The 20964-nt window shown below is 42.6% G+C and overlaps 1 protein-coding gene across 3 annotated transcripts in view; it reads left to right on the top strand.

Moving 5' to 3' along the window:
- MAGI2 (membrane associated guanylate kinase, WW and PDZ domain containing 2) overlaps positions 1–20964 on the top strand; it is a 1349206-nt gene that overhangs the window by 1275567 nt on the left and 52675 nt on the right. For all 3 annotated transcript variants that reach the window (XM_068550445.1, XM_068550444.1, XM_068550443.1), the window contains one exon: positions 10912–11050. In XM_068550445.1, the coding sequence (XP_068406546.1) occupies positions 10912–11050 (139 nt within the window). The remainder of the gene's footprint in view (positions 1–10911; positions 11051–20964) is intronic.

The raw sequence follows: 20964 nt of genomic DNA, 5'->3' as shown, positions 1-20964 counted from the left end.
GAGAGAGACCAAAGCAGAGGCGAGCTTCAAAACATGATTATGGCAGCCATATGGACCAAAAGAGGGAGAAGAGAGGAGTGGTGAGTGGGAAATGGAAGCAAGAGAAATGGGAAATGACAGACTGGAGACAGAGTGGGAGTAGGATTGATGGGGCCTGGAGGCTGACCAGATGCAAAGGCAACTCTGAAATCTTTAACAATTTTAAAAAGCACATTCAACTCAGTAACCCTGATGCCACTTCTCTTTCTATAACAGTATCTTAAGAGACTATCTGTATAAAAATGAAATATTAAAACAAATAGGGACTTCCCCGGCAGTCCAGTGGTTAGGACTCTGCACTCCCAATGCAGGAGGCCCAGGTTCCATCCCTGGTCAGGGAACTAGATCCCACATGCCACAACTAAGAGCCCACGTGCCTCAACTAAAAGATCCCACATGCAGCAGTGAAGGTCCCGTGTGCCGCAACTAAAACCCAGAGCAGCCAAATAAATAAATAAATATTTTTTTTAAAAAATGGTCCACATCAAAAAAAACCTTAAAAATAAATAAATAAATAAAGGCTTCCAAAAACAGCTTCTCCAGTACGGGCAAGGTTACCACCACCTGAGTTTTATGTCTTGTTCTTAAATTATTTTCTTAATTAAAGCCTTCATCTTAGTTCATTCAGGCTGCTATAACAAAATACCACTGGCTGAGTGACTTATAAACAACAGAAATGGATTTCTCATAGTCCTGGAGACCAGAAGTCCAAGATCAAGGCACCAGCAGATCTGATGTCTTATGAGGGCCCACTTCCTGGTCCTGTGTCCTCACAAGGTGGAAGGAACAAGGAGCTCTCTGGTCTCTTTTCATAAGGGCACTAATCCCATTCATGAAAGCTCTGCCCTTTTGGCCTAATGACCTCCCAAAGGCCCTGCCTCCAAATAGCATCTCCTGGGAGGTTAGGATCTCAAATGTGTATTTGGGGGGCCGGGATACAAACATTCAGACCACAGCAGCCTTCATATGTCATACTCATTCATTGTTTTAAAATCTGTGCCCATCCCACCTCAGTGTTGGTGCTTCTTTTGTTCTGCTTTCCCTCAGATCCATTCTCTTTCCTCCTCTCCCTATTCTGTATCCTGGGGGACTGATCGCTATGTCTGCATCACCCACACTCTCTTGCCCCCTGGTTTCCTGTTGGGTTAGGCTGATGAGAAGCTCTAGTAGGAGATCAGAGGGCAGGAAGAGAGAAAAGTGTGTTCGTTTTCTATTCCTGCTATAACAAATTACCACAAACTTAGTGGCTTAAAACAGCACAAATTATCTTACAGTTCTAGAGGTCATAATTCCAAGTCAGTTTCAGTGGGTTAAAATCAAATTGTCTTACCAGCAGGTCTAGTTCCTTCTGTAGGATCTAGGCAAGAATCCATTTCCCTGCCTTTTCCAGCTCCTGGAGCCACCTACATTCCTTGGCTTGTGGCCCCTTCCTCCATCTTCAATGCCATCAGCAGAGCATCTTCCCTCACGTCTGACCTCTGTCCTGAAATCTCTCTCTCAGACTTTGACCCTTGTGATTACATTGTGCCCACTCAGAGAAGCAGGAGAACCTTCCCGTCTCAAGATCCTTAACTTACACCTGCAAAGTCCCTTTTGCCATGTAGGGTAACATATTCACAGATTCCAGGGCCTCGATGTGGATGTCTTTTGGGGGGACGTGACTCTGTCTGCCACAGAGAGGTTGGCGCCTTTCTGACCCCTTTTGCTCCCTGCCTCAGTGCTCTGGGCCAGCAGTGCTCCTTCCTTGACAACTACAGCTCCAGTCAGGTGGCCCATCTTTCACAGTTCGAGCTCTCACTAGGTCCCTGTTACTTTCTATCCTCCCCCGGGGTCTTCCAGACCAGAGATGGTAATGGCATCTGCCATACTTATTTAGTGCCTCAACAGCCCTCTTTGGTTGTCTTAACCCTGCCCACACCTCTGAAGTAGTCCCACCATTAAATTATCTTCAAAATCCCAGCTGACTGATACATCCATCTGGGTATACCTTTCACTCTAATTCACACTGTTAACATCAGGTCTGGAACTGATGTGCGTGTGCGCACACACACACACACACACACACACACAAAGTAAATGCAAAGGCAATTTGCAAGTAGGTCAGCTTCAGGAAAACAAGGAGTGGTTATCATGTGCCTATATAGCAGTCATCGCACAAAGACCAACGCTTGCATCTGGAAAATAAATCTATCTGATTAGATAAGTATGCAGAATAATAATCCCTCATTTTCTCTCAATTACATCCAGGGAAGGAAAATCACAGCCTACATCGATCGGTCCACAATGGAAACTTTTCATTTTGATTTGCTTTTGCTTATTTTTCAATCAACTAGGGAAACTGACTTCATGACCTAACGTAAGCAATTTCTGAGCAAATGAATAAGCCACTAGCTGAGCTGCGAATGATAGCTTTCTATTCTTGCTCAGGCGGATGATTTTAAGATATTTCTCCAGTCTCCTCTTCTTACCTGAGCAGTCAAACCAACATATGAAAATGGAATGGTTGTGCTTATTTTTCCCTTCATAGAAAATATTTTGCTTCAACCAGCTTGTCTTTAAAATCTTCTTCTTTATATTTCTGTCTGTTGCCACACTTGCAGTTATCTCTCTGTCCTGGTTTAGGGTTTGGATTATCTGCCCAGCATTCAAGGAGGTTCTTTTTCTAAGAACTATTTATCAAAATCATAGAATTAAAAAACAGCATTAACACCCTATAAGAATTCCTAAAAGGCAGCACTTTTGGGGACTTTAACCTCTCAGTGATATTTTCAGAAAATTGTTTGCCTTATTTCTCCATTAAATACATTTTCAGCAGCTCAGCGGCTTCTCTCCTAGATTCATTGTGAAGAACTTACCACTGTGTTTCATTTTTTTCTCTCTTCTACCATTATGATGACAATGGTGGTGATAATGATAACTACTACAATTAATAATAAAAGATTATATTTGTATAATACAGAGTTTACAAGGCACTTACGTACACTTTATATTATTTGATCATGGTCAAATCTGGTTGACATATACCATGAAACCAAATTTAAAACTTTTTACACATCTTGCTTAAATTTGGTTTAAACAATAAGGAACATAGAGTCAAAACACAGATTCTGAAAGCTCCTTCTTTCAATTGTTCATCCATCCTTTGAACAAATACGTATGGGTATTTCCCATGTGACTGAGTCCCTGCCTTTGGAGGGCTTACAGCATTGTGATAGGCAAAGGTCAATAAACTTGTCCCTTGTTATCTATGGAGGTTGGTCCCAGGATCCCCACAGGTACCAAAATACAAGGATGCTCAAGTCCCTTATATAAAATGGCATACCATTTACATATAAACGACTTATATATAATGTATTTGCATATATTTTGCATATAAAATATGTTCTCATAATACATGATCATACTTTAAGGCATCTCGAGTACTCATAATACCTAATACAGTATAAATGCTATGTAAGTAGTTATAAATACAATATAAATGTTATGCAAATAGTTGCCAGGCATGTCAAATTCAAGTTTTGGTTTTTGGAACTTTCTGGAATTTTAAAAAATATTTTTCATCTATGGTTGGTTGAATCTGTGGATTCAAAACCTGTGGAAATGGAGGGCCAACTTTTAAAGAAATGCTGAGGAAAGGCACCCAACCCAGGACTGATGGGGGATCATAGAAGGCTTCCTGGATGCAGGCATACCTGAGCTTTGCTGTAAGGGATGAGCAGGATTTAGTTATTGAACGAGGAAAGGCAGAGTCTAGACAAAGGGAACAGCATCTGCAAAGACACAGAAAGAGAACTGCTCCACCCAGAAAGCATACCTAGAGCAGGGAATGGGGGACCTGAGGAAGGGCACATCAACACCAATTAAAAGCCCTGGAAGAGTGAGATTTAGAAAAAAAGCAATCTAATAAAATTCCCTGTATGAGATTAGTGTTAGTAATATTCGACAAAGAAAAAGGAAAGTTTTGGTGATAAAGATACCAAACTATAATTTAGAGTTGACTTCCACAATTGGGCTACTACATTATCTTGAAATTTCAGATATATTTCCATGTTTTAATTTAGAGGATTTTAAAGGTAAGAATGAGAAATGGAAACTCTTGAACGAAGAGTGCCCCCTGAATCTCCACCACAGCGGCCCCCTAACTTGAGTGAGCACCCAAGGCTCCACCCCTGCCCAAGTCAGAGACGGAACATTTTTTGAGCTATGACTAAATCTTTTCTAAAGGGAAAATACACAAATAAGAAAAACGTGACATGAGGTACCCTACCCACATCAAGGCGTAAGCCCTCAGAACTCTGCAGCGGCCCATAACTTCTTGTTCCCCTTCCATTCCCCTCACCTCCATGACCCTTCCAAGCAGGTATGTGCTCGGGTATAACCTTGATTAAGGACTTTTCTGGAAATCCACCAGGGCTATTTCACACTTCTCTTTGGATGAAGTTTCTTAAGAGATGTTGGGATGTTTTCTTTTTAAGTGATTACTGTCTAGAACATAGCATAGAGTTTCAGACAGAGTTCAACATATAAATTAATTGAGGCAAATAAAATCCACATAGTTTCAGTGCTCTCAAATCTGAATTTCAGTTTCCAGTGGGGTTAGAAGTTCTCTCTGGAAAAGCCTGCTGACTTGATGGGCTTCTGTGCCTTGCTGAGGCAATCGTGCACAGCAGTTTGTAACCGGAGCCAGGTCCTATAATAGGCACTTGGATGCCATCTAATTTAATCACTAGTCTCACGGAAGACATGGGAAGGTGAACCAAAGCACTCAGTGTAACCCCTTGGAAAAGAATTTTACTGTAATAGTTATTAAATAATATCTAACGAAGGTTAATTGTGAAAACAGCCATGATATATTAACGGTCATTATCGAGTTGAAAATCAGCCTGTCCTTTGCTCCAGGAGGGCCATTATGGCCCAGGTGTCCTTTCGTCAGAGCACCCAGTGACGATACCTGTGGCAGGCAGAAGCGAAGACTCTAATTCTGATTCTGTTTTTCTGATTTTATTCGAACTCAGCCTCCCTTCGTCTTTCTCTCTATCCTTTAGCATTTGTTTCCCATAACAATAACATACCTGTCTCTAACAATTTGTGTAGGTCACCTTTACTGAAACTTCATTTGGTCTCCTGTAAGTACTGTTGAAATTGTTACGGTTTGGCTGCAAGTGCCTAAGGCAGTATTTCAAGAAAGCTTTACGGTATATGCTAAGGTGCACAAAAGCTGAACTTTCATGAAAATGAAGACGGTCACTATAACTGAAAAGCAAAGCTAACATTCATTTACTCAACCGTGATTAACCGAGGGCCTACTTGTCAGGAATTGTGACAGGTATAGATGACACAAAGGCAGTAGGTACATTCCTTGCTCGTGAGGGGTCTAGAGTCAGCGGGCGAAACCAGCCTGTAAGGAAAGAATTATGACAAAGCTAACCTGTGACCTCGGACCATTAGCCGCACAAATGGTCCACAGCTAAGTCTCTCATGAAACACAGACTAGAGACATCGATCATTGTGTTGGCATAAAATTCTAACGGAGCACAATTCCTCACACCTAGTCATAATCTAGGATCACTTCGGTCATGTATAATCATGTGAAATAGGTTCTTGTGGTGTGAGGGCAATTATCTGATTGCAACCAGCCAGGCATGTCTGTGGAGACATCCAAGCAAGCCTTGAGCAGAAACTACCAAGACTTGGGGCTGAAGTAAGTCCAGGATTAATATAGTCTGTATAAAGATTTAGTTGAGCCAAACCAAATACTTTCTATATGACTTTACTACAAAAACGCATACAGTACAGAGTTCAATTTTTTTTTTCTTACAACCTGAACTATTAACTGCTAAGAAATACTGAAACTTTTGGGAATTCCCTGGCTGTCCAGTGGTTAGGACTTGGCGCTTTCACCGCCGGGGTCCCCGGCTCGATCCCTGGTCAGGGAACTAAGATCCCACATGCCGCGTGGCGTGGCCAAATATATATATATATATATATATACTGAAGCTTTTACTTTTACCTGCCTTGGCTTTCCAATAAGAAGAGAGGTTTTGGGCTCCCCTGGTGCCGCAGTGGTTAAGAATCTGCCTGCCAATGCAGGGGACACGGGTTCGAGCCCTGGTCTGGGAAGATCCCACATGCTGCAGAGCAACTAAGCCTGTGTGCCACAACTACTGAGCCCATGTGCTGCAACTACTGAAGCCCATGCACCTAGAGCCCGTGCTCTGCAACAAGAGAAGCCACTGCAATGAGAAACCCGTGCACTGCAACGAAGAGGAGTCCCCGCTCGCCGCAACTAGAGAAAGCCGGTGCGCAGCAACAAAGACCCAACGCAGCCAAAAATAAATAAATAAATAAATAAAATTATTTTAAAAAAAAAGAAGAGAGGTTTTACCTGCAGGGCCTCAAGCAAGTTCGAGGATTTGGTAATAGTTTTGTTAAAGAAAAATCTGCCAAGATGTGAATAGAAATGAGTAGAAATGCAGAACTTGTTAGACTGGGCCAAGAAATGGCAGTCTTCTCTCACTCCGCCTTGCCCCTGAGACACTGCTGTAAGGTTGTCAGTTTCCCCAAGGGGACCACAGATAAAAGCATTTCTTCCACAGGAAAAAAAAAAAGAATGCCTAGGATTCATCTTATGTCCTTTGGTTAGTTTCCTACATGTGACATCTCCTTGATCCACACAAAACAAACACACACATTCCTGAATTACCTCTACCTGGTTTGGGTGTGTCTGTCTGTCTGCCTGTGTGTCTTTCTCTTCCTCTCCCCCATCTCTCTCTCAATTCTAACTAGAACTTGATACTTTAAAAATTCTCTAAGAACAAGTGGAGGAGATCTTTAAAGTTTCATTTTAGTAATGCAGCTCAATAGAAAATAGCTCCACGGTGTGTGGGAAAAGAAGACTACATCAGAGTCACAACCGGTCTTTTTCTTCATCCCTGAACGGGACGCACATTTGCTACTGTCACTGCGGTTGTTCTATCAAATTAACCGCCCCCCTCCAAACAGTTCACTGCAGTGTAGGAAAGGGACACTTCAAATGGCTGCAGCTGGGCAGCTGTATGGAGGTCGGAAGGTAAAGAGAACCTCTTCTCCCTCTGACAAACCCGTCTTATTCATCGGATGCTAAGAGGGTGAAAGTGAAAGGAATCACATCCCAAATTTATTTACGGAGCTCCCTGTAAAATGACTCTATATAAGGCTGATATTGGAATGAAAATGGAAAGTAAACCTTTTTACCATTTATGTCATTTCACAAGGAGAGATGGGAGTCTTGAGGCTGGGCCTGGACCGAGTTTGTTACCACTGACACTAGATCCAAATGAGTTGACCCACTTTTGCAATCTGCCCAGAACACCTGTAAGGTTCAGATCTATGACCGTGGCAGCATTTCCATCTCATTGCCTGACCAGCGTCCCACCTCAAAATTTTTTTTTCTGAATTTGGTAAGATTTTGAACTGTTCCCAAACTTCCATTGCTCCCAGTGAGGCAGGAAGACCGTCTCCACTGGCACCCTGGAATGGACAGGGGCTTGGGAGAGACTGAAAGTCTTAGACAAGGGACTAAGGACCCTCGATTCAGCCAGCATCAGAGTTGTTTTCTTCTCCTTCCGAGGGGACCTCACACGGAAAGCTGCCAAGCCAAGAGGTCAGCTCAGGCTTCCAGGAACTCAATAAAAATGCATCCCTAACTCTTCCCAGAGCCAAATCCTGAAAATCCCACACCAGAGACGTCAGCCCAGCCCCTGTGCAGCCCCTGAACCCCTCTGCTTCTCAACCTCCCACACAATCTCCCCACCCACCATTTCTCTCTCCCCGGCTAGTTTTTTCTCCCTTAATTCTCATGGCTCTTAGTAGGGAAAAGGGAAAATAACAAACAGACAAGAGAATGAAAACATCAGATTTTCTAAGTGTGACTGTTTCTATCACACCACAAGATACCTTTCGCCTTCCACAGGGTTCTTGTTGAAATGTCAGTCTTGAAACAGAAGTGTCCTCAGGCAGTGCTGTCTGTCAGGGTTTGAGTTTGGGGTCAAGAGTGCTTATAACCCATTCCTGCATGGTTCTCAAGATGAGCCATGTGGAAATGCTTCATTCATTCACTCACAAATAGGTACAGTGCACCCCATACAAGATACACAGTCAAATGGGGCCTAGTCCCTGCCCTCATGTGTCCCATGATTTTCTTCCCCACAGTCTCCCAAGTTTCTCACCTGGATAAACAATGTGACAGCCTCACAACTTCAGCTCCGTTCCTCAGTCTCCCACTTTCTCTCCAATCCACCCTTCACACTGTCTCAGGGAGATTCCTAAATACCACTCTGCTTCCCTGGTCAGCTTACCCCTTGTTCAAAGTTTTCAGTGCTTTGCTGTCAAATCTCAGGGTCTTGGCATATGCCGTCCTCTCTACTTAGAATGCTTTTCCTCCTCCTTCACCAGGGGCACTCCTACTGATACTTCAAAACTCAGTTGAGATGTCACCACCTCCAGGAAGCTCTCTCTGACTACCAGCCCCACTCTTCTAAGTTAGATGCCCCTCCCTTCTCTTCCCTTAGCACTTTGTGAATACCTCTGTCAGAGCAAAGAGATATTGAATAGTAATTGTCTTATTTACCCACTTTCTCTAACTAGACTGAGAACATGTTGTAAATAGAAGCTATACCATTTATCTCTCTTTATCTGATCTCCCCAGGAGACTGCCTAGCACATAATCAGTGCTCAGAAATTGTTTGATGAGTGAAGAAGCTCAAAGTTGAGGAGGGAAGACTGAGAAGCATAATTGTGTAATGCGGTGTCATAGATAACATAGCGGGGTGCAGCAATGACTGAGCAGAGGGATTGCACACTTCTGCCCGAGGAGAAGACAGGGTCTAGGAAGCCATCCCAGGGGAAAAGAGCTTGGGCTGGCCTTGAGGAAGATTGGGAGAGCACCAGGCCTATAGGGAGGAGAAGGCAAGAGAACAGTGGCACATGGAAGGCCCTACCTGCCTCAGTCAGCCTGATGCAGCTGGGGAGATCTCCCTTAGAAGAATGATACTGGTGACAATGAGAAGACATTGGTGGGAGAGTATTGGAATAATCCAGGTAAAGACATGAATTGAGCTAGGAGCTCAGCAGGACCCCCAGGTTTCTGGCTTGGGTAAATAAATGGTGGTGCTATCACCCAGGATTAGGAATTGAGAGGACAAACTAATTTGGGAGAAAGAAACACCCGGTCTGCTGGCGTTGAGATAGAGTGGCCTGCCGGACATTGAGGTGAAGATGTTTAGTAATCAGTCGAGTATGTGAATCTGAAGAGAGAAGCCAGGAATGAAGACTCTATTATAACAACTTATCGGAACTTTTGTTTTTATCTCTACAATTTGATACTGTGCCTTGAGGTTTCAGTGAGGACTGCTGGGAGAGGGATAATTGGTCCCTCTTCTGCTACTGGCTTGGATATGTGGCCTCAGGCTAGCTGCTGGACCTCAGGCTAGCTGCTGGACCTCAGGCTGTGCCCGTTGCCTCCTGGGAAAGGTGACAGTTAGGGAGACCTGAAGAAAAATGGTGCAAATATTGGCCCTACAACTAATTAATTTAGTCCTGTCTTTTGTGATTCTTCTATGGAATGTGGAGTTCATGCCAGTGAGGCCAACCTCTTCCACTGCCTTAAAACGGTACTTCCAAAGGCCACCGAGTACACAAAGGGGGAAGTCTTTACCTTCATTACATTGGGATCCTTGCCCCTTAGGGAGTCCTTTTTAGGTGGAGATGTCACTTCCTTGCTACAATAAGCTTGTGTTTGTTCTCCCCCGTCCCCCTTTGGGGGAAGGGGCTTATTTTAATGCCCTTTTGCCATTGTGACGACAACTTCTTGTTCCTGTTCTTGCCCAGCCTGAAGCATCAACCTAGATGTTGCTGCCCTGTAGGGAGTTTATTTGCAATTCTGTCTGCATTATGGAGTTTAGGCTGGGATCTGCTTTGTTTCAGGAACCCAACTAAAACAGCATTTTTGCAAAGCAACTTATTGTGCTTTTCCTGGCTAATTTGTCTTAAGTGACTTGCACTGAAATCAAACACATTTTAATTCAAAGCTTCCTGGCAATAATGGTACTGTGAGAGTTACATGAGGTGCTCATGGTTGAACCTCTTTTATTCCAAATATCTATTCACAAAGGCTAAACGGGAACTGCTAATGGAAACCAGGCACTTCCAGCAATTCAAGAGGGATTGGTACTTAACCAAACAGTTTCTGGCAATCAGGTGTGAGCATGGCAAAGATTTAGCAAGGGCATTACTCATGTGTGGAGAATGGAGTCATTTTTAATTCAAAGGACTGTGATAGAAAATTCATCATCAAACTTGAATATCAACCAACCACTGTTTACAAAGAAAGCAATAGCATAATAGCACCCAGGAAAATTTAAATGATGCATAACAAAAATTCTCAGAGAAACCCGAAAACAAATCATTCCATCCAACACTTTGAATTAGATACCTGCCTAATGTGTTCAATGAAAAAGCCTTAAAATATTTACTTCTTGATTCAAAGCAAAGATGCCAGCTTACTTTGAATTGCAGTATCAAACATATTCCCTAATTTTTTAAGAAAATCCTAAACAGTTCAACTGTGGCCTCTGCCATACTGGCTAAATATAAGTGACATATCATCACAACCTCCATGGTCTAATATTTGAGGTTCTATAAAGGTAAATAAAGTTTGGTGGTCAGATTCAGGATGTAGCCAGGGATTAGCCTCTTCTAAGAAGCAGCAGGCTGCAACCAAATTGTTCAGTTGCTCTCTGGAAACTGGTCATCTACGGCTGCTTCTCTAATCTGTTGGAAATGCAACTTGAATAAAACCACCTTTGGCTGACTTGATGTCTCTTTAATTAACAGGTAGGAGATCAGATCATTGAAATCAATGGGGAGAGCACCAGAGACATGACACACGCCAGAGCAATAGAGCTCATCAAATCTGGAGGAAGAAGAGTCAGGCTACTGCTGAAGCGCGGGACGGGGCAGGTCCCAGAGTATGGTACGTTTCACGTTTTGATTCACCTTTTTTCTGTTTCTTCTGTGTACTGTAAATGCCTGTGCTTATTTATAAAACTACATCAGTTCCCTAATTCTATCTAAATATATATTTAGTGATCAATAGCTGTAGGTATATACACATGTGTATATTTAAGCACAAGGTATATATTTCTGTGAGCTCTTTCTTTTGCTCCCTTATTTAGGTAATGTTGAAAATAGCAAATGTAGGACCTTCAGGGCATCTCTGAGTGTGCTGGGAGTTCTTGCCACATTCCTATATTAGAACTTTTGTAATTTGACTGATAGTCCTCTGTTCATTTGAGTCCACAGTAATTTATCAATTATTTCCTAAAATGGCTCGTGCATCAGACTGTCCCGTGAGATGTGTAACCGGGGCCAGGGGACAAGCAAGACCAAATCTTCAAGGTGTGAAGATTAAAACATAAACTTCAGTTCATGCAGTGGTTGCATTGCCTTGGCATTTAGGGATATCCCAAAAATTCACTCCTGTGTTGTATATCTAGATGCTTTTGAGGAAGGCTTTAAAATGCATTTTAATTCATAGGTTTGCCTTCAGAAGTCTTTAATGGTGTTATTTCCCAGCAGCCCATTTAAGGCAAGGCTGACATCATTACCCTAGCATATCAGAAAGTGCTGTGTGGTCTTTACATGAAAAGCAGAGAAACCTGAGCTGGTCTTTAATTAATCACAGGGAGTAACAGAGAGACAGACACAGACAGACAGATATCAGTACAGAGGTAGTGCAGATAATACCTGTCCAGATTAGGGAAACAGGATCTAACTGCTGATCGAATGAGTATTTCAAATTGTTTGTTGATCTAGATAAATTTGATTTTCATTTTCTCCTTTCCATTCCCCAAAATCTAAATAGTACTTTTTCCTCTCAAATTATGCTTTCTGCCTAAGTTACCTAATAACTGACTGAACACTTCCTTATTAGCAGGACAGATATAACCCTGCATTCAGCTGAAATATCTGAATTCAACGACCCTTAAATACTTTGTTTCCAGGGTCTTGAACACACCCAAAGCCTACAGGAGGGGCTGGTAAGCCCTCACATTAAAAGTAGGACACCATTCAGAAATTTCTGTAGGGTTGGCTGTATGCCCAAGGAAATATTTCATAGCTTTCCATCCTTAATACTTGGATCTAATTAAATACTTTTAATTATTAATATTAGCAATAAGCACAGGCCTGAGCCTGTGTAATGGCACTGGCATTCATCCCTTTGTAAAGAATCTGAACTCTTGAAATAGAATAGCTTTTTGCACCCTAGAGCACATAAAGGGATTCAGTAATATGAAACCGACCTGTGAGATTCTATCACTTCTGAAAAAGATCTCGTTTTAAAGGTGTGTTTCACTCCATGACAAGACCTGTTATCTACATCCAGGGGTTCTCATAGAGTTAATGCTGTTCTTATTGTTCTAACAAATTGATCTTAAAAATTAACCTGAACAACACGGCTCTCCTGAGCTTTCTATTCTTTTTGTAGAATCACTATTTGGTCCCTACTCTGAGCACCCACCACACCTGCTGCCGCTCTGTAGCGAGCAATTAGAATAGTCTGCCAACCAGCGTGGCGTAACTCAGACTGTAATGCATGAGCATGAAGCTGCCTCAAAGCAAAAAAATAAAAACATGTTTTTGAACAGCACCAAAATTCAAGATCATGTCGACATTATCCCATTAATTCTTAATGTCGTCTGAAAATATCTAGTTAAGGTTAAATTCCAAAATTAACCAACACAGAGAGTTTGATAAATATCTGGGCACACTTTTGAGGGACCCATTGTCAATACTCTTAACGCCAGCAGTACTGCAGAACTTTTGAATGTATTCTTCTAAACTGTAACATTAAATCATATACACGGGTAGTGGTAGAGCTTGTCTGCTACTTTTGATGTTAGATTTGACATGGATTTTGACTGTAAAATAATTTTAGAGGTTACGTCACAAAAGAACAAGTTTAAAAGAGTGAAGCAATCTCCTTTAGGGAAGTGAAAGAATAGTCATAAACTAAGTAAACATTAGTTCTTCAGGAAAATCTTAAGTCCAAATTATGCATAAGAAACCAAGAAGGTTAGGGATCACATCAGCATTTTTGAGGATGACACCTCAAATGATATTTCTGGAACCTCACAACGACTAATGAGGCTGTTTCAGGGTCCCCAAGACCACCCCACATTCAGAGGTTTGCTTATGGGACTCCTGGGGCACAGAGGCCACCCAGAGAGCATTCTTCCCGAAGCAACAAGAATGAAGCAGCATATGCACGACCGTGTGGCTGCCTTGCAAGGTCCATGGGAGACCGGCACCCGAGGTTCCTCCTGGGGGCTGGGCCTGCAGGCACCCTCTGCCTGGCACGTACCCAAGTTCCAGACTCCCAAGAAGGAAAGCAGGTGTTGAGCATAAACCACATTGTTCGTACAAACAGTTGAGGTACAGTGAGACGCCCTTATCGCTTAAGGAAAGCTATATATTAGCGTAGGGAATGGATCGCCAGTCACGTTCCCAGATGCCAGCCAAAGGCCAGCCTTGCAAGAAGGCCTTTCTAAGGATAGCAGTCCCAAGCCTGCTCTGGGAACTTGTGCGGCACCAGGAGCGAGCCGCGAAGTGGCCACACATTCACAGACTATGCAGATGCCCCCAGTGTATGAGGAGTGCCCGAAGCTAAGCAACATCACAATTCCTCCAGCATCAGTTAAATAGACTCTCTCGTGAAACACAGTTTGGTTATTTTTGTTGTTGCCCAAGATAGGCTAGAGTGTGTTTTAATAAAATTGGCAAGGGGTGCAGGTAACAAAACAACAGCAACAAGAACGATGAACGAAAATCCTTGAGCTTACTAGTAGATGTAACCAAGGATATAATCCGCTTTGTCCATATGCACCCTAATGACAGGAAAACTGATTTTTCTGTCAACTATGAGTATAATCTTGTGTTTGTTTCCTTTGTTTGCCCTTTAAGATCCCAATCTTGGCATAAAATCCAGCCTTAAAAGCTGGTTAAAGGGAGTTATCAGAATCCATAGCAGATGTTACGTTAGGGAAGTGTAGAGGCTTAACACAGCCTGGGCAAGAGTGAACTCTGAAGGTGAAGAGACTGGCAAACAACAGTCTCTGGAGGGGTTTAGGTGATAACCCTCAACCCTCCCTCTGATACCTTCAGAATTCAGAACAGCTTTGAAGCAAGACCCTTATCTGGACTTTTGGACACGTCAGGGAAAAGCTGATCTCAGTCAAGAGAAATACGAAACTCTCTTGCTCAGAGTCATTAAGGTGATCTGTGACAGAGAGATAAGCGCAGGTACAATGGAAAGAAAAAAATACCCCAGGTAATCTGTCAGATTGTCGACTACACAATCGATGGTGTGAAGCCAAGTGAGCTGAGGTAGGGAATAAATATGCTGCAAATCTGCCATCCATAATTACCGTGACACTCATCGGCAGACACACCTCAGCCAATTCAGAGGCGAAAATCAGCAAATGCAGCCACGAGCGAGCGAGCATAGTGGCTGCTCACAGGGGCGGCTCGGCAGCTGTGAGGAGGGCGGGGAAATGATAAGGGCTTCGGAGGAGAAGCTGCTTTCATAGTTAAGTCCTTGAAAGAGCAGCTCAGGAGATAGACACTTCAACTCCACTCTCGTCCTCAGGATAAGAATTTGTTGATTATAAACTCAATGAGAGCTTGGGTTCCCCCTCCCCTGACACATACATCTCAACAACTAGCAGGAAGAAGGAAACTTGACTCCATCATACTGAGGAAAGGATCAAAAGATGATACGGCAGGAGCAGCGGCCTCCTGAATACTGGTTCTTGCTGTTACAATTGAATCTAAAAAGGTTAAGAGAAAAGAAAGCATGCATCCTGGTTCTAAAGCTGCATAGGAGTATATTATGCAGATTCTCACCCTGTCTTGACATACAGGTGTCTTTCATTAGCATTCAGGGACTACAAGGAGCATTTTGCTTGATGTACACACTGAGCCACAGAGCCAGGGCCAGGGTAAATAGAGGCGCCGCTGGATGAAAAAATGTCCTCCACAAGCAGTTCAGACCAGCGCAGAGCCTTGCCCTGGTAATATTTGCTGTTCAAATCTCATCAAAACAAAGAAAACAGAATTATGCTTTCCAGTCTCGGTTGGTGATCTGACCTGTCGATTCCCTTAAGCAACATTACAGGTCTTTATGACAAGAATGCTGAAGTGAGTTTGATTGTAAATGATCTCAATGGTCTTAGGAGGCCAGGCAGGGTTCCCAGGAGGAAGCAAAATTCTCAGAATACCAGTGGCCCAGGGACAACTAACATCAAATGGCCACATTTCCCTTTGGGGAAAGAAATAGCCGATCCATGAGTTAGACCTCTGCCTGCACTTCCATTTTCAAAGTTAATTGTATCTTTGATAGGTGTTGAGTATTACAGGCCTTTGGTAAATGAAATTGTTTACATTTTATAAGTGTAATGTAACTACATTAAGTAAGAAAAGGTCTATTTGAGCCATACTATATATATTCAGACTATAGCTGAAGAAATGAATGGGCTAAATAGTTAAAAGTCTTCCTTTAATCAGTAAATAAAAATGATTTACAATAATATTAGAGCACCAGATTAAGCAGTACCAGTCTCTACTTATATGGCAGTAAGCAGTGTTTGTTTATTCTTCTTTAATAATATGCATTAGCATGTGAATGTTATAAGCCTACCCCTATAATCTTGTTTACAATTACTTGTTCAAATCCTTTCTTCCCTCTGATCATACAAAGGTCAACTCTAGACATTATACTCCTACCACATATTCCATGTAAGGCAGATCCTGTAATTAATATCATTAATTAATATCATTACTATTTCCTCAACGAAAGCAGGATTTTTCTGAGCACCTACTATGTGCAAGGCACTTTGCAGGCACTGAAGGTAAGACACAGTCCTGGCCCTCAGTGAGCTGAATGTCTAAGAATGAGGATACGTATAACAATTGATTCTAATAGTGTGGTGACTGATTAAAAGGTCTCAAAGGATCTGCTCTAATGAAAAAAATTTTAGTGGGTTTTATTAGTTATTCGTGGAATTTAATAAGTACTTCTAGAGTGTTAAGGATCCTTGAAAAGCACTTGGCTTCTTTAATCTGTTAAGCATTTCCTTTGTAATACTTATACTAATAATTTGTACTTTTTCTGAAGAAAAGGACTTGCTGAGTATGGGTAAATTTCTGCTTAGACCTAGTCTGAATTATTCTCAATTCCAAGTTAGTGAGATAAAACTCCATTGAGCAAATTTGCTAATCATTGCTCTTCCCCTCCCGTGGATCTCAGCCTGGAGCTCTGTAACCTCACAGCCTGAGGCGTCCGTGGTGCACGGCTCTGTGCCCACCAGACACGGGGAGAGTCTCTGTTGCCTTTGCCTCAGAGACCACGTTTATTGGAACTTTAAGTGGTTCCATAGCCTTTGCACTATTTCACCTGCATTTTTAATAGGGCAAAAGGTGGCTTGCTTCAATAATAAATTCTGAAATTGAATTTCAGCTTCTGACATTCACAGTTGAGTGTATCTTCCTTTTCCAGGAGTGTTTCCACAAATCACTCCAGTTCACCTCCACTGAGCCAGATCAGGGAAGAGGACAGGCATCAGGCAGAACTGTGGCTGTATCATACAGAGAACAGGGCTCTTCCTTGGCTGCAAGGCTCCAGACTGCTCTCTGCAGCATTTAGGGAACCCCAGGAAATTCACTAATCATGAAACTTCCACTAAGTTCCTGTTTCATGGAGTCAGACGCAGGGGGCTTCCTTGAAGGATACACAAGTCTGAAATTCTTTTCCCCACTGCTCAGCCAAAACCTCATTTATTAAAGTGCTTTAAGGATGGGGGTGAAATCCCATTTCTTCACATCATTTTATTGGAAACCCTGGACTATGATGAAATTCCTTCTTTTTGCATATTTTCCCAACATACATTATTCTTTTTCAGGATATATTAAGTGACTCATTTCCCCCAGTCCTCGCTTGTTAGGCATTTAAGACTCTGATAAAATATATTAGACCATGAAGTAACCAAGAAATCAACCAAGAAGATCCCATTTAGCTCTTGAGGTCTGACCTCCTTCAGTTCCCTAACACTTAAATTGTTGGAGGAAATGAGTGAATGAACAGCTACCTTTCCCAGTCCCCACTGAGAAGGGCTCCACATGCATCTTGGAAAACCTAAAAATTCCAACTCCTCCAGTAACTCATGCTGGATAGTTGTATTTAGGTTCTGGTAAGAACTTTCTCTTGCTTTCCCTAACATGAAGCTGAGCTCTCCCAAGAGAGGGCTGCTTCCACAACAGTCCAGGGAGGAGGCAGCCTTCTCAGAGGAAACGCTGCTGAGCTCTGTAAGAGCATTGGAACGGGCCTCAAAGAAGTCACAAATTCCAGAGAACCGTTTTTATATGGAGGGCAAGGGAGGAGAGGCGATCAAGGTTAAAAGAAAGCTTGCATCATGGTTTTAAAGCTGCACACACACATGCACACACACACGCACACAGGATTGGGTTGATTTGGCTCAGGACTCTGTATTTTTAAAGTGCCATCCCAGAGAATCCCATGCCCCGGAGACAAATCCATGTCTCCTCTAGCTCTCCTGTAAAGGCCAGCTGCAGGAATTTCTGCTTTCTGTTGTTCTCTTTATGTCTTGTCGACCTCTCACTGTCAGAGCCTCACCCCCTCAAAACCCCGCTGCTCCTTTGCCCATCAAATCTGAATCGCTCTCCATTCAGACTTGCAACTGTTAAAATTAAAGAAAGGGGACTAGATTTTCCTCCCATTTCCATCTCAGGCTTTTTTTGACAGTCTGAGCTCAGCTCCCACACTCCTCATTGAGGACAGCCTGACCCTGTGTTCAGAGCATGACAGTGTTGATTCACGATAAGCTTCTGACCCCTCAACTACACCCATTATGAAGCTGGTGCTAAATGCCAAAGCTGTTTTCCCCACTGTCTGATTTTCTCTTGTCTCAAAATAGATATGATACAGAAAAGACTTTGACCCCTATGAAGGAGCTTGCCAACAAAACCCCACTTTCCAGGTACTAAAAGTGGAGTTTAATACCATAAGACAAATTCCTGGGTAGGTCCAGCCAACTGCCATAACCAGCAAATGTCAAGTCTCTAAAGCATCCCTTCAGAGATGCCTGGGCCTATTGCCCTATCCTGGTGTTCCCTAATCAAATAACTCACCAGTGTTCATTTTAAAGTACTCAAAACCCCTCATTTCTAGTGGAAGAATTAGTGAATCCATAAGGCCAGATTTTTGTTATTTGAGAATTCTGCCTACAGCCTTGCTCAAAGTTAGGGTTACCCTGATGTCCTGTTCTGACAAAGACATCCCAACATTTCTTTTTAACTGAACTCCCTCAGTCAGGACCAAAAATGCTATTATATAATGCCTTACTCCAGGCTTGAATTACACGCTCTAATTGTAGCAAAATCTCTAAACATTGAGAATCACACCGTCTTCAGTGTGCTGTTTGGGTTCAAAAAAAATTTTAACAGAACAACAAACACACACTTAGCCTGGACTAAACAGCTGTTAACTCTAAGTTAGCTCAGACATTTGCTTACAGAAGAATCTGTGTTTACACTTCTGTCAAAAGGTCTCTGGGTTTTTTTGGCACACATTCTCCAACAGATAGTGACCCTGGCCTCATCAGGACCCTGAATTTTAGGACTGAACATGTACACTCATAACATATGTATCAGATATGCCTAGCACAGGATGCAACTCTGTTTTTCACATTTCACCATGCTTTCTGCTACAGCCTTCATAGCAATTTTTTCTACCATATTCTGGGCTCTTTGATTTGACCTTCTGGTCCAAGGTTTCCTAGCACATGTATCTTTCAAGCCCAGTAAAGCCCACATTTAAAACCAAATGAGAGCCTTCTCTGTGTGACACTAAAACCACTTGACGGTTTTTGTACAGAATTACTTGCATCTTGGCAGGGCTAAATGGCAAACTCAATAAATTCTGAAATTTAATTTCCCCCCTCACATTCATTGTTAAGCGTTAGTTCCCTCACCACAGAGAGGCTCTACTTTCCCTTTAACCTCAAATTGTTCATTCCCACCCTTGAGACTCCCTGCCCTCAGACACAGTCTGTGCAATGAAAACCATCCCAGGGGGCATAATGGGACATCCATGCGGAGCGCTGTTCCGTTCTGCGTGTTGAAGCCGTGGATACACGGCAGCATGTGTGGGGCAAGTTAGGCGTTCAGACAGGGAATATCATCAGTATATACTGGCAAAGGGGGGATCAGGCCCCCAAATGTCTGAGCCGCGTGGATTAAGTGTTTCTGATCACGGTAACTTCACATCCCCCTCTACCTCACACCGTGTGGAGCTGAGAGAACATAGCGTCAGGCGTTGCAGGGAGTGGTTATTACATCTCCCAGGGGCCTGTCTCGCGGAGATCACTGACAGATAGTCCAGAATTTCTAATACCCATCTTCATGTATGTAAAGAACTGTAGCCCAGGGGCCGAGATACACACAGACCAAAACAGCCGCTACGAGGCTGGTTTCAGAGCACAGCCCTCAGACAGGTGAGTACAGCCATGTAGAACAGGAAAAACCTGGCTGCCTTTTTTTCAGCTTTATTTTTTTCCAGAAAATAATTACAGCCAGCAAGTCAACTGTGAACTTTGAATATAAATAAGCAAATTGTCACAGGTGAAAAGAGCTGTAAGAATTTATGAGATTATTAGAGAAAACATAAATATAAACATGGGCACACCATGTCTTTGATTTGAGGATTTTTCAAAATTTAGAAATGATTACTGTGACTTCTCAAATGACAGCTGGTCTCACTAAAACACCCTATCATTACGAGAAAATTCTGCAAAAATTCTGATGTTACAATTTCAAAACTTTTTAAACATTTGTGCCTCCTTAAAAGCACCTCAGGATGCCTTCAATATTTTGAGAAAAAAAAAAAAATCTACTTTTGGAATATGAACGTAGCTCAGTCTTTCACTAATTTCACTTGCTGCATGCTTGATAGGGTCAGCTTTACTTAAAGTCTTTATTCTTACTGCCTAGATAATTTTTATTCAGCTGCTCTAAACGTACTAAGCAATCTTGATTCTAACAGTAATACTATATCTTTGTCACTGGTTCTGTTAATTCTAATGATTGGTCCTAGGCTGTTCCTCCCCTTCCTTTAGGAATGGTACCTTCCAGTCTCTCCATGTGCATGAAAAGTGACAAGCATGGGTCCCCATATTTCTACTTATTGGGCCACCCTAAAGACACGGTTTGTAAAATCTGCATGAATATTATCTTTCTCTAATGAGCTTTGGTTTTGCATATGTTTTTAACTGATGTATAATGCTCTCTCTTTCGTAGTAGCTTGTCTAATTATTGCGAGAGCTCTGGAAAGTATTTATAATTGAGACCTTATAAGTGGTAAGGATAGGATTTGCGGGTTCAGAAAAATAAGAGGTGCACCAATTCCAGGGGTCCAGCCTAGAGTGGCCCCAGCAGGAAGGAAGGGCCGAGAGGGTACATATAGCAGAAGCAGCACTGGGTGAGTTCTGCCCCACACACTTCAGAAAGTCCTCCCTGGGCTTCAGTGCAGAAAAACAAAGTATATTTCCTCTCAGCCCACGTTTGGCCAGCTCCAACCCAGGCCACCCTTTCTACACCAGACAGAGCCACCGTTGTCACACATTTTAGCCCTAGGAACCCAGAACTCCACCTGGCATCGTGCTATTTCCCCAGCCTGCTTTGTGCCAGTTACTCAGTCAGGACTGGATCTTCCAACTCACCTTCCTCCGTACTCAGTGATGCACCAAGTTTAAGGGGAAAAACACAAAGCTTTTTTTGAGGGTAGTCATAAGTTTGTATCTAAACAGTATGCAC

Source organism: Eschrichtius robustus, chromosome 8 (genome assembly GCF_028021215.1).
Source record: "Eschrichtius robustus isolate mEscRob2 chromosome 8, mEscRob2.pri, whole genome shotgun sequence".
NCBI classification, from domain to species: Eukaryota; Metazoa; Chordata; class Mammalia; order Artiodactyla; family Eschrichtiidae; genus Eschrichtius; species Eschrichtius robustus.
This window is presented reverse-complemented; position numbering and strand designations above follow the sequence as displayed.